Consider the following 17,918-nt stretch of genomic DNA (forward strand, 5'->3'; position numbering starts at 1 on the left):
ACATTGTTACTGATCTATGGATGTGTGTTTGTGTGTGTATATATATATATATAATATGTATTATACTTGGTACTATTCAATTTATCTTCTTTGCTTGTAGTGCTTAATGCTATAGAAAACATTAGAAAGTTATCTCATTCTTTTAGTTTGTTTTTTGGTACCAGGAATCAAACTCAGGGCCTTGTGCTTGCCAGGCTGGCGTGGTGCCACTGAGCTACATCCCCAGCCCTCTGATTTTTTATGATATCTGAATTTTCTGTTGTATGGCAGAACCATGATTTATTTTTCCTCTTCTCTGTTAGTGGACATTTTGGCTGTTTCTATTGTTATAAATTATGCAGTGTATATCCTTGTATGTATATTATTTCATTTATATTGATTAGGTACATAGGTATGGAATTTTCAGTTCAAAAGGTATTTGCTTTTGTTAGGTTGAAATATGCTAAACCAAAGAGTGTGTGAAATGAAAAAATTTAATTTGAAAACCCATGTATCTGTCTCTCAAATGAAGAACTGTAACATATGTAGAAGCTATTTGTGTGACCCTTTCTAGTAACATCCTTTCCGCTTCCCTTTAATAGTATCTTGATTTTAGGGCCAGGGATTTAGCCCAGGGGTTCTGCTGCCTGCCTCTCAAGTGCAAGGACCTGAGTTCAATCCCCAGTACCAAAAAAAAAAAGAAAATCATCTTGATTTTGTAAAATTTAGTAATCTATTATTCTTTATAGTGTAACCCAGTGCATGGATTCTTTTTTTTTTTTTTTTTTTTGTACTGGGGATTGAACTCAGGACCTTGCACTTGCAAGGTCTCTAAAAGCACACTCCCAGTGGCATGCTTTTTTTCAGTAAGGCCCCCATCTCCTAACGCACATTTAGGTATTAACTCATCAGTGGATTAATGCACTGATGAATATCCCATTCCTGTGATCCACTCACCTCCCAAAAGGCCCACATCTGAATTAGACTACAACAGCTTATATAACAGAATATTTATTTAGAAAAACTTCAGCTACTGGATGGATAGAAACTCTGTATTAAGCTTTTATACTTCTGAAATTTTAATTAAATGACTACCTTACCTTACCAAAATAATCAAATGTATCATTATGGTCTCAGTAGTATTTAAAAAAAGGTATCTGTGGACATGATGCATTGCTAAGATAATACAAAGCTGATTTGCTTCCCAGTCTTGTTAAATACACTAATTAAACTTTAAGACTTTTTTCCAAAAGAGAAGTGAGATGAATAATACAGTAGTTTATTTGGGATTTTGAACTCTATTTGATAAGAGATAGGCCTACAGTTCATGTGTATGACATATGCTATGGTCTGAATATTTGTGCACACCCAAAACTCATGTTGAATATGATGAGTAAAAAGGCATCTAGATGCTCAACAACATCACTGGAGCAATGTTTCAAGAATTCTGAAACAAAATGATTTCCAACCTAGAATTCTAAATCCAACCAAATTATCAGTTTTGTATGAAAACATGAGAGATAATTTTTATCTTCCCTTTAAGAGACCGGGTTGCACTATGTTGCCAAGGCTGATTCTAAACTCTTGTATTAAGAGATTCTTTGCCTCAGCCTCCAGAATAGCTGGGAAAAAGGTGTATACCGTTCCATCCAGCAAGAGATAAAGTTTTTGTTTTTAAGACAGGGACTTACTATATTTGCTAGGTCGGACTCAAACTCCTAGGCCTAAGTGATCTTCCTGCCTCAACTCTCCCAAGCAGACACAGTAGATGTGTCACTGTGCCCACTTGAGAGACATACTTTTAATCCAAAGAATCAAAAACTTTACTTGAGCAACCTTCTCTCAAGAAGCTATAAGATACTTCACTATATTACAGCAAAACAAAACAAAAGATTAGATCAACAGTGAGAAGGGCACCAATACTGGAAATGGGATGTTCAACAAAAGAAGTCAACAGGAACATAGTAAAGGATATTTCACTATCACTGCTGTGCACCAGACTTAGAGAACAATCAATAAAATCAGTGTGACCTTAGAGAAATGAGGGCTATCATGATGAAGACCTCTACTGTCACCATTCTACTCTATTTTGGGAATGAACCTGGGCCGGGGATTTAGCTCAGTGGTTCTGCTGCCTGCCTCGCAAGTGCAAGGACCTGAGTTTGATCCCCAGTACCAAAAAACACAAAAAACAGGAATGAACCTGGCCCAGATTCTTATCTGTCTCTATTAACGTGCTAGTGACATTCCTATTTTATGCCCTTTTTCAATTAGCAGAGGACATTCATTTCATCCTACAGAAAATGTTCTGCTTCAGTTCACTCATGAGAGTTAAGGTAGATCATGAAGAGTTTAGAAGAAGAAAATAAAACCTGTGACTATTTCTGTTGGATATTCCAGGATTTTATCGAAGTTACAGCCTTAAGATACATCTTGACTGTGCTGCAAACTATACTTGAGAACTTTTTCACTGATACTCTAAGATCAACATGTAAGAGATTTAGAGCTTCTGCCATCCTTCACTTGACAGTGGCTACAATCCTGTTTTCCTCACTCTACTAGGACTGCATTGCTAATCTGTTTCACAAAACTGCAGTTTAAGAATACATACACGGGTGCCAGGGATTCAGCACTTGCGCGTGCTCTGTCTCTCTCTCTCTCTCTCTCTCTCTCTCTGTCTGGATTCTCCCTTTTTTCTTTTCTGACTGCCAGAGGGTGAGCAGTTTTTCTCTGCCTTTCCCTTCCACTGTGCTGTTTCTGCCTTGGAACCAACCATAGACTGAATCCTCTAAAACCATGAGCCAAACTACCGTGCCTCCCCCCCTTTAGGTTATGGATGTTGACTATTTTGTCCCAGTGATGGAAAAGTGACTAATAAACAAGCATTAATTTTTCTTCTGATTTGATAGTATACAAAATGATTTGAAGAAATATATAATGTATAACTTCTAAAAGCAAGAACTCACTTTTAATTAGTTATTATTTTGCTGAGTAGGAAACTAAAGACATCAAGTGTTCTTAGAATTTAAAAAGTTAACAGCACCAATGTCTTCAAGGGTTCTACCTAACCTCTGTTCCAACTGGCTCAGAGTTTCTATTTTAATATTTAGATCTTTAATCTATTTTGATTTTAGTTTAGTGCATGGTGAGAGATATAGGTCTAGTTTTAATCTTTGGCAAGTTGAAGCCCAATTTTTCCAGCACCATTTATTAAAGAGGCTATCTTTCCTCCAGTGAGGGTGTTTGGCTGCTTTGTCAAAGATGAGATGGCTGAGTGTGTCTGGCGTTGTTTCTGCATCTTCTAATCTGTTCCACTGGTCCTCAAGTCTGTTTCTTTGCCAGTACCATGCTGTTTTTATCACAGTAGCTTTGTAGTATAGTTGCAGGTTGGGGATTGTGATACCCCCTGCCATGTCTCTGTTACCTAGAATTGCTTTTGCTATTCTGGGTCTCTTCTTGCTCCAAATGAATTTTTGGATTGTTTTCTCAAGGTCCGTGAAGTATGCTGCTGGGATCTCAATTGGAATTGCATTAAATCTATATAGCAGTTTTGGAAGTATGGCCATTTTCACTATATTGATCCTTCCTACCCAGGAGCAGGGGATGTCTGTCCATTTTCTGATATCATCTTCAATCTCTCTTTTCAGAGTGCCATAGTTTTCAGAGAAGAGGTCTTTGATTTCTTTTGTTAGGATGGTTCCTAGGTATTTCAGTTTTTTGGATGCTATTGTGAAAGGAATTATTTGCTCTATTTCTCTCTCAGTGAGTGTGTCATTGGTGTAGAGGAAAGCTAGTGATTTTTGTGTGTTGACCTTGTAACCAGCTACTTGACTGAATTTGGTTATTAAGTCTAGAAGACTTTTGGTGGAGTTCTTGGGGTCTTCTGTATAGAGTATCATGTCATCTGCAAATAATGACAATTTGACTTCTTCACTACCTATCTTTATTCCTTTTATTTCTTTCTCTTGTCTAATTGCCGTGGCTAATGTTTCCAGAACTATATTGAACAAGAGTAGTGATAGTGGACATTCTTGTCTTGTTCCTGATTTTAGTGTGAAGGATTTCAATTTTTGACCATTTAGCATGATATTGGCTGTTGGTTTTTCATAGATGGCTTCTGTCAGTTTGAGGTAGAGACCATCTATTCCAATTGTTTGTAGGGTTTTTATCATAAATGCATGTTGGATTTTGTCAAATGCTTTTTCTGCATCTATGGAGATAATCATATGGTTTTAGGGGCAAAGGGGAAGGAAGTGGGAGGGCTAGTGGAAAGGATAGAAGGGAATGGGATTAATATGAGAAAATGGAAAAATAGGAACAAAATCTTTGTAAATAGGGAGGACTGGAGGGGTTGAAGGGAGGGCTGGGCAAGGGTGAAAAATAAGAACCAAGAGAGACTATGTAAAGGTGCAGATTTCCAACGATGAATGTCATTATATTGTATACCTAAAATGTACCAATGATTAGAATGAATAATTGATAATGTAAAATAAGAGGAAAAGGTCCAAAGGGGTAGGGGTAGTGGGAGGGGCAGGGGCAGGGGAAAGGAAAGAAGGGAAAGGAAAAAATGCTGAGAAATGGAAAAAATGGAAATAAAGTCTTTGTAAATAGGGAAGGGTGGAGGGCATGAAGGGAGGGCTAGGAATGGGGAAAAAATAAGAACTAAGATGCATTATATAAAGGTACAATTCCCAATGAGAAATGTAATTGTGTTGTATACCTACAATGTACCAATAAAAGAATTTAATACAAAAAAAAAGTTAACAGCAATCGTAATATGATATGTATAAGTATAAAACTGACCTTTGAATAAATGGAAATGCATAGTGTGTCTGTTTCCTTAATATTGTAGAGATATTGCCAGGCATAATGGCACATGCCTGAAGTCCCAGCACTCAGGAGGTTGAAGTAGGAGGATTGCCAAGTGTTCAAAGCCAGCCTAGCCTACATAGTGAGTTCAAGGCCAGCCTGAAGTACATAGTGAGACCCTATTTGAAAAACAACTATAACAACAAAAAGAAGAGATGTCAAATAAATTTATTTTTCAATGTGTTTTACTTAAGATTTGATGAAATTATTCTGAAATTATCTGTGTGAATAAATTAAGCAGTATTAGAAGTCCTGGGAGGAAAACCCAAAAGGGTAATAGCTGAATTTCTGTGCTAGCTATTGAACATTTTAAGCTATATTGATATGATTTTGATGAAAGAATTATTAGATAAATAATACACAATGAATAACTGAGAAAGTGCATTAATACATGACTTGTTCAACTTGGAAGAAGAAAGAGAAACCCTTTTTCTCGTATGTTTAAAGTATGTTTGCTATGTAGTATCTATATTAACAAAATAAAGAAAAAATAAGAGTATTCACGAGAATATAGGATTAAATATTTAGCAATCCATTCTAAGGGCCAAGATTTCTAGGCTTTGCATTAGAAATAATGGGAAAGAGGGCTGGGGATTTAGCTCAGTGGTTCTGGCACTTCCTTGAAAGCGCAAGGTCCTGAGTTCAATCCCCGATACCAAAAAAAAAAAGAAAGAAAGAAAGAATGGGAAAGACATGCCTGGCAAGTGCAAGGTTCTTAGTTCTCGATACTAAGAGAGAGAGAGAGAGACAGAGAGAGAGAGAAACAGAAAGAAAGGAAAGAAAGAGAAAAGAAAGAAATATGGGAAAGAAAAGAATCAGAGATTTAGCTACCCAGAATTGCACTTAGGGTAAATTGCCAATATGAATTTTCATGGGAAAGACTATTTTCCATTTCTCTTTGAAATATTTTCTTGTAGAATCTTCTGATTTGTATGAAGAGGTTATTTTTAAATGTTTTATGTTGTTATGGAAAGTATTTGCCCTCCCTCACTCACTCATAGCTAGTTGTTTTGTGCCCATCCAGGGAATTTTTTTGTAGTAACTTAATAAAATTCAACAGTTTTGTTTGAGTACTAGGGATTGATCCCAGAATCTTGGAGTAAACTGCATGCCCAGCACTTACTAAAAAATTTTAGTTTTGAAAGTTTTAAGTTGTCCACGCTGGTGTCAAACTTGAAAAATCCCCTGCTTTATCCTCCTGAATAGCTAGGATTACAAGCAAGCACCACTGTGCCTGGTACAATAGTATGTTTTTTTTTAAGTACTGGGAATTGAGCCCAGGGACTTTATGCACTGAGCTATATCCTTACCCTTTTATGGGGGGGGGGGTTCACTTAGTATTGAGTTATCTGTACTGGTCTTAGACTTGTGATCCTTGTGCCTCAGCCTCGCAGAGGCCTGGGATTACAAGTGTTGAGTGATCATATCCAGCTGATACTTCTAAAAGTTTAAATTATTCAGCAGACATTTCATGATTTTGCTACTGTTTCAAGCAGTTCCTTTAAAAATTCATGCATTAGCCAGGCATGGTGGCACACACCTGCAATCATAGTACTGGAAGGCTGAGGCAGAAGGATCACCATGAGTTCAAGGCCAGCCTGGGCTACATAGTGAGTTAAAGCCTGATCTGAACTACATGGCAAGACTCTGTCTCAAAAAACATACATACCTACGTACATACATACATACATACATAAATATTCATGCATTGTACAGTAATTAATTTGAATGTCTACCTTGTTGTAGTACCTGGAATACAAATGTAAACATAAAATTTCTACCCTTGGTGAAACTGGGGACTTTTTTGTTTGTTTTGAGGAGCAATAGATACGATGCTAGGTGCAAATAAGTGCTTTAAAAAAAGACAAAGCAGAGTGAAACATTAATGGTGAAATGAGGCTTTTTAGATTGAGTGATTAGGAGGAACCTCCTGTCTGATGAGTTACTTGAAGGGAATGATGGAATAAACTCTGTGAATTCCTGGGGAAGAGCTTCTTGGCCCTAGAGATGGGAGCATGCTTTCACGAAAGGGTAAGGAGGCATAATACCTGAAGCATAGTGAAGTAGGAAAAGTGTTGGGAAATGAAGTTGAAGGTATAGGCAGCCGAAAGGTTATGTGTTCTCGAAAAAAAGTTGCTTCTATCTATTGAGTTTATGTAAATAAACTAGTGTATTGAATAAATGCAAAAACTAATAGATCTAAAAGGTCATTAGTTAATCTTTTTCCCATGAGATTATTTTTTACTTCATAGGGACTGGGTTGGATAATAATATGGGAGAAAGAGCTCAGTTATTATTAGTACATGCCAGTTTCTTGTGTAATGTAGGCTTTAAGGAATCTAATTCTTCTATATATATTGGTGAGAGAAATACAGTAGGTTCCCAGAACAGTCCCTGTAGTGTTTTTTACTCAAAACATTTTTTGTATTGTAAAAGTAAGAATTACTAGAGTTAGACTGGTAGTAAAAGAATGGTCTTGTAATTTTTACTGCATAAAGCTAACCGCAGCAACACAAAACATGTAGGAATTTTGCTTAGTACTGCCCTTTTTTCAAATAATATTTAAGGTTAATGTTACTGTAAACTTAATTGTTGTACATGTGTATTTCTGTTTACAAGTAAAAAATTTGCTTCTACTTTCTGCTATTTTGAAGGTGGCCTCATGGGACCTGTCAGGATGATTTCATCTGGACATGAATTAACAACAGATTATGATGAAAAAGCACTTCATGAGCTTGGTTTTAAGGATATGCAGGTAAATACATAAATTATTGGTTAGGTGTTAAATGTCAGTCAATGAAGGTCTAGTTTAAAAAGTTCTTAATGTTTTTGTTAAAATTGTTCTTGGAGTTATTTTATATTTTGGGTTTATTGTATTTTTAAACCAAAGAAGTGTGATTTTTTTTTTTTTTTTCCTATTTCTCCTGTTTTTGTAGATGGTATTTGTGTCTTTGGGTGCACCAAGGAGAGAACGGAAAGGGGAAGGTGTTCAGCTGCCTGCATCTTGCCTGCCACCCCCTCAGAAGGACAACATTCCAATGCTTTTGCTTTTACAAGAACCTCATTTAACTACTCTTTTTGATTTATTGGAAATGCTTGCATCGTTTAAACCACCCTCAGGAAAAGTGGCAGTGGATGATAGTGAGGTGAGTATACCAGATTTCAGTTCTATAATTTTGTTTCATCTTTTTGTTCAGAGGAAAATAATTTTCTCAGTAATTTCTTGAAGGGCAGTAAAACCTAGTAACCTACTTATTTGTTAACTTTTGAAGTTAGGTTTGGACCTCAGAGAAGAGGTTTCTCTAGACAAGTACATTTGTATGTTATCAGAATAAAGATGGTATTTAATGTTAAAATTGTGTATGAGATCATGTAAAGTAGTTGTTTATAACCGAGTGAATTTTAAGATACCCTTAAAAATGATTTACCCTAAGACCTCGTCCATTTATGTATCTTATGCAGTCTTGAGATTGAATGGCAGATAAAATTGTAATGTAGCCAGTGGTTTTTCCTGTTAGACTAGTGATTTTTCCTCTTCTCCAAGAATGTTCTGTGACCTCTTGGTGTATTTCCATGGTGTGTTTGATAATTAATGTAGTGGTAGCTGCTCTTGAGTCCTCTAATGCCCATGCCTTATTTCTCTTGTGACACATTCTTAAGAAATCTCCCTTAAGTAGAAAAATTTATGACAAATATGCACTAATAAAAAGTAAAGTTTAAAAAAAAGAAAATGAGTAATGATGATCATGAACCACCATTTCCTCACCTCTTACTTCATGCCATAAATACTTACTGGCCCTTTAATTCATATCAGTACTGTTTTGGTGATTTAAAAGAATAGAAAAGTAAAAGAATTCCTCAGTTCTCCAGGAAGAAAATTTTAGTGTTTTATGCAGTGTACTAAGGGAACATTAGGAAAGGAACAAAAATCTGCAAATTTTTTCAAAAGGGAAGTTGTTTAAATTGGGTCTAGCTACTCCTTACTAGGAGTAAAGAAAAGTATTACAGATATACCGAAAAGTGAATGGCATGGATGAGTTAGGAGTGTAGAATAATTCAGATACAAGTGCAAAAAAGGAGATTATAGTCTTTTATTTTTAAACTTTGGTGGAGGGGATTATAGCCCTTACCACGAAGAACCTTATGTGATTTTTATTCTTTGTAACATAAATCAGTGTCAGGGTGGCATAAGCAAAAGTATGAGATCTTTCTTAAGCTCTTAGAAAAAAAATTTAGGTGTTGGCCAGGGATTTAGCTCCGTGGTTCCGCCGCCTGACTCGCAAGCACAAGGTCCCAAGTTTGATCCCCGGTACAAAAAAAAAAAAAATTTAGATGTTACTGTAGAGGATGCATTAGAAAAACAACACCAGAGGTTTGAGAATCAGTCTATAGGCCATTAAGATGATTATGGTCTAGGGGCCAGGGATTTAGCTCAGTGGTTCTGCCGCCTGCCTCACAAGCGCGAGGTCCCAAGTTTGATCTCTGGAAGCCCCTCCCCCCCCAAAAAGATGAGTATGGTCTAAATCAGAGGGGAAACATTTCATTGATTTAATAGATATTTTATTTAAACTTGTTTGTGACAGGTGTAATGTACTGTAGTTGATATGGGGATTCCTCATTGAATAGACTAGTCCAGCCCTGACCAGAGTTACCAAAAAAATAAAAATCAGCAACCTTTACTATTATGTCCCATATTATAGGGCTTTGAGTCACAACAGAATCTAGTTATAAAAACTCAGGAGATTTTTTTTTTCCCCTTCAAACCCTGCTTTTGCAAAAAGTCTTAACCATTCTTTAAAGGATTGGGTGTTAACAAAGGAATAAATTCTATGCCATTTCACCAGCTAGAAATTCTAGCTCGAGTTGTTTCAGTTTCTTCACCAGGGTTGTGAAAGACCAAATTCACCTTGAAATTCCAGCTCTAAAATTCCTTTGCCTTCAAAGTACTGCACAGTCAGCCTCCATTATTTATAGGTTCTACATTTGTGAACTCAACCAACTGAAAAAGGAAAATACTGAAAAAAATTATATGGGTACTAACACCTACAGACTTTTTCCTGGTCATTATTCCCTAACCAATATAATGTGAACTACTTACGTAGCATTTGCATTGTATTGGATAGTATAAGTAATCTTTTTTGTTTTGTTTTGTTTTTTGGGGACCGGAGATCAAACTCAGGACCTTGCACTTGCGAGGCAGGCAGCGGAACCACTGAGCTAAATCCTCTGCCCTAATATAAGTAATCTTGAGATGATTTAGAATACATGTGAGGATGTGCATAGATCCTAGGTGTCGTTATTTCATATACAAAACTTGAGTATCCACAGACTTTGCTGTCCATGGAAGGAAGTGTACAGAGTTGGGGGTATTCTGAAACCAGTACTCCACCATCCCTCAGATACTGAGGGATCACTGTCTACTAGCTTTGTAAAACATAGTGATCTATGTTACATATCAAAAGAACTAAACTTTTTTATAGACTTAGAGAATATTACTTTGCCATCTCAGAGTATGTTATGTCAAGGAATCATTACGATAGCAGAAATAACATTATAATAAAGTTTTACTCTGGAAAATGCCAAAGTTATAACTTTTTTCTATTGCTGTTTATTGTCTTTGAGGTAACATTTTAATTGAAAAGAAAACAAATTGTGGTTCTTACACCTTTCTGAAACATCATGTAGCTTACTATTGTGTTAGCATATTATTGAGCTAAGATTAAGCAAATGATAATGGCAAAAATAGATTAATAAAATTTGCTTTTTCTCTTAAAAAAATCTTAATTAATCTCTCTTAATCTTTGTTTATCTCAGATTGAAAATTAAAGATTAACAAAATAAGTGAAATGGAAGGCCCTGCTCATCCCAAGTGGAAGGTCACATATTTAATTCAGCAAGTCTTTGTTGTACTTGGAATAATGACCTGCAAAGACAATACAAATGATAGTCTTAAAATTGGTACCTTGGTTCACAAAGTTAATTTGTTCTATGATTTTGGAAAAGATGGCCACATTTGTTTTTTTGCAAAAGATGACTGCTGTCATGTTTGCTACCCAGTGCAGAGTTGCAAACAAAAACAGTGTTGTTTTTTTTTTCCCCAGTACCGGGAGTTGAACTCAGGAGCTTGTATTTGCCAGGTGGGCCCGGTCAACAAAAACAATTTTGCCACATGCTTCTGTTTGCAAACCAAATTGTTTGCAAACAAAAGTGTTTGTGAACCAAGATACCAGCATACTTGAACAGGCTTAGGAAACATCTTCACTTCCATTCAGAGTTTCTTAGTTGGGCCTCTGTAAGTATTAAGTACACATGGAAGGCCCTGATTGAGAACCCAGTATCATCAAAAAAGAAAGGAAAAGAAAGACAAGTTTCCAGAAAAGTAATCAGAAATTGAAAAAAGTCACTATTTTTTCATTTTATTTTTAATACATTTTACTCACCAGGTAACAAATATTTTAGTTACCACTTTTACAAAAGGCTAGAAAATTAGCAAATTAATCATTTTTGCATAAAAGTTTCAGGTTGTTTTTTTTAATTGGTCTTACTAAAGCAACTGTTCTCATTTGTATAGAGCTTAAGATGTGAAGAACTCCATCTTCATGCAGAAAATCTGTCTAGGCGTGTCTGGGAATTGCTGATGCTTCTTCCTACATGTCCTAACATGTTGATGGCTTTCCAGAATATCTCGGATGAACAGGTGAACCTGTAACTATTTACTCTCCTGCAGGATGTCACTGGTTTCCATTCCTACTCACAATATATGGGTTCACCTGTTAATTTATAGTAGTAAATTTGAATATAATTTTTGCACATTCAGTAGGCAAAATGTATCATTTCACTGTACATTTATTTAGTGAGGCTTTTCTAAAATTGTCTTTAGAAAATAAAAATTTGCCTCTGTTAGGTTTTTTAAATTTATTACTATACATTTTGAATATTGCTTTTTTTGTTTTGGTTTTTCATGGAGGTTTTTTTTTTGAGTCAGGGTCCCACCATCTACCTCAGGCTGTTCTTGAGCTCACTATGTTCCAGGCTGGCCTCAAACTCAAGGGCGATCCTCCAACCTCAGCCTCCTGAGTGCTAGGATTACAGGTGTGCGCCACCATGCCCAGCTATTATTGCTTTCTTTTTGACGGCACAAAATAATGTTTAAAAAAATACATTATGCCAGGTATTGTGACACTCATCTGTAATCCCAGCATATGGGAGGCTTAGGCAGGAGGATGTGGACGAGGTAGTGAGTTCAAGCCCAGCCTGATCTACACAGTAAGAGCCTGTCTCAAAAAAAAAAGGAGAGAGAAATTTCTTACTGGAGCTTTCCAAAAGAACTCCTGTGGAATGAATGAAAAAACAATTGTCTTAGTGTTAGACTATTGATTATGTAAGATGTGGGACACTATCATGACATTTCAAAGTTCTTATCTGTCAGATGACTTGGATATGAAAATAATGGGTTCTAGAAAATGGGGAATAGGCTGGGCGTGTGATCCGTGCCTGTAATCCCAGCACTTGGGAGGTTGAGGCAAGAGGATCACCCAGGATCATCTGGGCTACATAGTGAGTTCAAGGCCAGCCTCAACTATATAGCGAAACCCTGTCTCAAAAAACCAAGAAAAGAAAATGAGGAGTTATGATTCAGAGTACCTCCAGTAATAACATTTCAAAGATGTGCACTAAGTTTGAATAACATTATTTCATTTTATGAAAGCAGGAAACAGCAGTGGTTCAAAAACTTAGCATTTTCCTACACTGCTGTTTGTATACTTGTTTTTATTTTAATAATATTTAATGAATAATTGGTGTTTTAAGCATGGCTGGTTGTATCACTTATATAATTGGTCTTCCTGTATTTGAATACATTACTAAATATATGTAATATTTGTGTTTTTCTTTCTCTTTTTTTTTTTTCTGATACTGGGGATCAAACTCTGAACACTTGCCAAGCAGGCATGGCACCACTGACCTGCATCCCCGGCCCATTTGTGTTTTTATACAGTGTTGGTTTCTGTAGTTTTTCTTTTTGGGGTTCTGTTAGGAATTTGTCTTGAGAAATTTACTTTTTTCTTTTTTAAATTTAAGAGTAATGATGGACTTAATTGGAAGGAGCTTCTCAAAATTAAGAGTGCACATAAACTGTTATATGCTCTGGAAATTATTGAAGCACTAGGAAAGCCTAACAGAAGAATAAGAAGAGAGTCAACGGTAATTGTAGTTCCATTATTTTTCTTAAATGTTTGTATTTTCCCTGGAGCAAAATTCCTGTGTATATTTTTCATTGTAGAATTATTTATTCTCCTGCTTTCTTATTTTTTATTTTTCTCTCTTTTTTGCAGGGAAGTTATAGTGACCTTTATCCAGATTCAGATGATTCCAGTGAGGATCAAGTGGAAAATAGTAAAAATTCCTGGAGTTGCAAGGTTTGGTCATAAGTGTTTTGTAATTTATTGATAAAAATAAAGGCTGGGGATTTAGTGCAGTGGTACTGCACCTGCCTCACAAGTGCAAAGTTCTGAATTCAATCCCTGGTACAAGAATAAAAAATTTTTTAAAAAATTTGTGCCTGGCAGTGGTGGCGCATGCCTGTAATCCCAGCAGTCGGGAGGCTGAGGCAGAAGAATCACAATGAGTTTAAATTAAGGCCAGCCTGGGCTACATAGTGAGTTCAAGGCCTGCCTGAACTGTTCAGTGAGACCCCGTCTCCAAAAAAAAGGGACATTTTTGGAAAATTTGGTTCTCTAACTCTTATTTTTCAGACCTACTTACTTTTAAACCATAGTTTTATAATCTTATTTTACTATAAATAATAGTAAGATAAATTGAGAATAATCCCTGTTTTTATTTTTAACACAACACCGTGATTCCCTTTCCTCCAGCCCCACCTGAAATACTATGTTATGACTTCCCAGTGTCTCAAGATAAAATGCCTGTTACCATATGAAGCTATATTTTTTAGAAGAATCTTTTTTAAAAGATCACTATATCATTTAGCTGCTTTTCTCTTTAACATTACCTTCAAAATTGCTTACAGTTTGTTGCTGCTGGAGGGCTTCAACAGTTACTAGAAATTTTTAATTCTGGAATTCTAGAACCTAAAGAACAGGAATCATGGGCTGTGGTAAGTGAAAATTCTGTTTTAATTAATTACCATACTTATCTCATTTGAAGCACTTCCATTTCCATTAGCAAAAGTTACTTTTGACATATATTTGTTTATAATAAAGGAGAGGCTGACATATAGTAAAAATGCAGATTTTGATTATTTATGGAATAACAGCTCTTTGTGTCAATCATGTTAAATTCTTTTCTTTTATGTGTGACACTGGGAATTGAACCTAGGCAACACTGAGCCACCTCCCTTGCTCTTATTAAATGTGTGCGTGTGTGTGTGTTTGTGAGAGTTTGTGAGACAGTGTGACAGTGTCTCACACTGTAGCCCAAGTTAGCCTCCAACTCTTGATCCTCTTGCCTTTGCCTCCCAAGTGCTAGAATGACCACCAGACTCTACCTATTATGTTAAAAATTCTTAAGTGCTAAAATTTTTTTAAATATTTTGGATTTCTCATATAAGAGAAACCACGTACTTAAGCTCGTGTGTCTAATTTATTTCACTTAACATTATAGTCTCAATGTGCGTCCATTTTCCTACAAATAAGTCAAGCTTATCTTTTTTTATGGCAGAGTAGTACTTCACTGTATGTAAATAACCATGGTTTATTTCTTGATTCATCTGTTGATGGGCATGTAGGTTGCTTCCAAGATTTAGCTATTATGAGTAGTTCTGCTATAAACGTGATATGCATGTATCACTAAAATACGTTGTCTTTTAACTTTTTTGGGTAAAAGAGTTATTCCTTAAAGAGGAATAGCTGAGTTGAATGGAATTTCTGTTTTTAATTTTTTGAGAAATCTCCATAATGATTTCCAAAGTGGTTGTACCAGTTTCCTTTTCCAACAACAGTGCATAAGGGTTTCTTTTTTGCTGTAGCCTCACTATCATTTGTTGTTATTTTATTTCTTGGTGATATTAAGTGCTAAAATTAATTACTCTGAACTATAATTCATAAACATGTTCCTTATGTTAATTAAATTATAAATTACAATTTAATATGGTCTGTTTTGTTGTTTTTTGGGGGAAAAATTGATTTACATTTAAACTATCTAAAATCATTTTCTTTTCCATTCTGTTTTGACTGTTTCTTTGATAAGCAGTAATAGGCAAAACTAGACCATTGTGAGTGGTTTCAGTGGGATATAGAGCTTGAGTAAACTTTTGAGATTTTTATAGCAATTAGAAATTGTTGCAATTCTTGTGTGTGCGTGTGTGTTTGTGTGTGTGTGTAAGCATGCAGTCTCTTCTGGAGATGTAGCAATACCAGTTCAATGCATAATGGACCAAACCAGCTTCTATTTCTCCCTGCTCCAAATACCCATTTAATATGTTTTCCTGGAATAGAGGACATATACCAGATATTATATCTATAGGAAGAGATCCTACACTTGATCTTAGCCAAAGAAATCAACAAGTGATGGTGTTAGGGTAGTTTTGTTTTGTTTTGTTTTTGTGGGACAGGGTCTTGCTGTGTAGTTCAGGCTGAACTCACTTGTGTAGTCCAGGCTGGTCTCAAACTGAGAGCAATCCACCTGGCTCAGCCTCCCTAGTGCTGGGATTACAGGTGTGCACAACCATGCCCAGCCTGCTGTGGCATTTTTTAAGTAATTGACCAAAGTATTGCTTCTCTAAAATAAAGGAGAAATTTTAAAATGGTACTTTATTATTATTAATTTGAAGAAGCTCTCATCTATAATATTAGGAAAACCAAATTGCTTGTACAATTTTACATAATGATCCATAGAACAACACAATCTAGGTTTGAACTCAATATAAAGGAGATTAGCATTTTCAGACATTCCATTCAAGTATTAATTTCTTGGTACTTGAGTTTTAGAATTATCTTGGAATATAGGAGTTATATATTAACAATTTGCTATCAGACCATTTTGAAGTCAAGTGTGGTAGTACATGCATGTAATCCCAGCACTCAGGAGACTGAGGCAGGAGGATTGTCATACATTTGAGCCAACCTGGGCTCCATAGTGCATTTAAGCCAGCCTGAATTATAGAGCAAGACCCTATTTTTTTTTTTAAAAAAAAAACCTTTTTGAAAAAATTGCTATACACCAGTGGTGGTGAACCTATGGCCCGTATGCTGCAGCAAGCTGTTTGTTATCACTGAAAGCTCTAAAATGTTCTGCATCACTGCTATATACCAAGCTTTTGTTAATCTTACCACAAGTTTTTTGTGTTTTGAGATAGGGTCTTGCTATATAGTTTAGGCTGGCCTCAAACTCACAGCGATCCGCCTGTCTCAGCCTCCCAAGTACTGGGATTACAGGCATGTACCACCACACACAGCCAGATTTCTTTTTACTGTATTTTACTGTAGTTATTTTTTGTTGTCCCATTAATATCAGAATAATGAGGTACCTTTTACTTCTTTGGCAGTGTGGGAGCATTTAACTAAATTCATTAATGAATAGTTGTGTGTCCTCTATAGCAATTTTATAAGCTACTCTAAGTTTATTTGTGATTGAAGCTTTCATGGAATCATATGCTGAAGGTTTTCTCTCTTTGTTTCTGTTGAGATTATGGATACTTCTGTTATGTATAACTAAAGAGAAGTTCACTTTTATATATTACACATGGTAGCCTTACAGTACCTGAGGTGCCAGAGATGAAAAGCATCTCTGAAATACAGATTGATTTCTGCTCAACTGATACTCTGTTTTATAATGTATCTCTTTTAGTATTATGGAATACTTGTAAATTCAAGGTTTCCTTTTAAATTAAACTTACCTGAGGCATAACTACTAAAATTTCTTCCCATTGTGTGTGTATGTGTGTGTATGTGTGTGTGCGTGTGTGTGCACATGCACAGTGCTGGGGATCAAATCCAGGGGTTTAGAAATACTAGACAAATGTTCTACGTACCATTGAGTTATTTTCCCAGCAATAAATTTTTTGGTGGTATAATTGACATGCATTAAAATTTTCCCTCTAAAATGTGTAGTTACGTGTTTTTTTAGTGTATTCACAAAGTTTTAAAACCATTATCACTTTCTCATTGTAGAACAAATTTTTACTACCTCAAAAAGAAACCACGTGGAGCTAGGGTTACCTCAGTGGTTGAGTGCTTGTCGAGCACATGTGAGGCCCTGAGTTCCATCTTCCATACTGCAGAAAACAACAAAAACCCAAACCATATCCATTAACAGCTAGCCCAAATGATTTCTTCAAAATCAGAGTTTGGTGACTGGCTTCTTTCATGTAGCATGTTTTCAAGGTTCATGACAGTGGCATGTGCCCCTAATTCATTCCTTTGTATGACTGACTGTACTACATTTTGTTTATTCACCAATTAAAAGGCATTTGAGTTGTTCTCTTTTTTTTGGTGTCGGGAACCAAACTCAGGACCTTGTACTTGCCAGGCAGGCAAGAGCGCGGCTCCACTGAGCCAAATCCCCGGCCCTGAGTTGTTCTTTTTGGCTATTGTCAACTCTAGTGTACATGAAAGTTTCTGGTTTTTGTCAACACACCGGTAGGAGTGGTATGCCTCAACATTTGTTACATGTTGTGTGTGTGTGTGTGTGTGTGTGTGTGTGTGTGTGTCCGTGTCCTTTTTAATGATAGTTTAAGATGGTCAGCTGTTCAGTCTCATTGTGCTTTTTAAAAATTTGCATTTTCTTAACGTTAGGATTTTGAGCATATTTTACTCTGCCTTTTGACCATTGATAAGTATGTGTGTCTCTGTGTGTTTATATATCTTCTTGGATGAAATATCTTTTCAGTCACAGCTGAGTCCAGGAAGGCAGAGATTTATCAGTTGATGAACATATGTGTTGTTTCCACTTTGGACCTGTTGTCAGTAATGTTGTTATGAACAATCACGTCTTGGATATCTACCTAGGAGTGCATATAATGGTCCAGTGTTAACTCTGTTTAACTTTTTTAAGAAACTCCCTGTTTTACAAAGCTGGTGTACCCTTTACTTTTAACCAGCAATGGCTGAGGG

General features: G+C 36.1%; 1 protein-coding gene and 1 non-coding gene across 6 annotated transcripts in view; one reads left to right on the forward strand and one right to left on the reverse strand.

The window, feature by feature from the left end:
• The window catches only part of Usp34 (ubiquitin specific peptidase 34), a 269,176-nt gene that overhangs the window by 155,005 nt on the left and 96,253 nt on the right, over positions 1-17,918 (forward strand). For all 5 annotated transcript variants that reach the window (XM_087216017.1, XM_087216020.1, XM_004867234.4 and 2 more), the window contains 6 exons: positions 7,503-7,603; positions 7,785-7,994; positions 11,420-11,545; positions 12,928-13,050; positions 13,182-13,265; positions 13,877-13,963. In XM_087216017.1, coding sequence (XP_087072143.1) covers positions 7,503-7,603; positions 7,785-7,994; positions 11,420-11,545; positions 12,928-13,050; positions 13,182-13,265; positions 13,877-13,963 — 731 coding nt within the window. The remainder of the gene's footprint in view (positions 1-7,502; positions 7,604-7,784; positions 7,995-11,419; positions 11,546-12,927; positions 13,051-13,181; positions 13,266-13,876; positions 13,964-17,918) is intronic.
• Positions 15,187-15,376, reverse strand: LOC147826943 (U2 spliceosomal RNA). Its single transcript, XR_015453320.1, has one exon. It is a non-coding gene; the product is annotated as a U2 spliceosomal RNA (small nuclear RNA).

Source organism: Heterocephalus glaber, unplaced genomic scaffold (assembly GCF_053883595.1).
Source record: "Heterocephalus glaber isolate CG9 unplaced genomic scaffold, H.glaber_assembly_v1.0 deba00001457, whole genome shotgun sequence".
Taxonomy (NCBI): Eukaryota; Metazoa; Chordata; class Mammalia; order Rodentia; family Bathyergidae; genus Heterocephalus; species Heterocephalus glaber.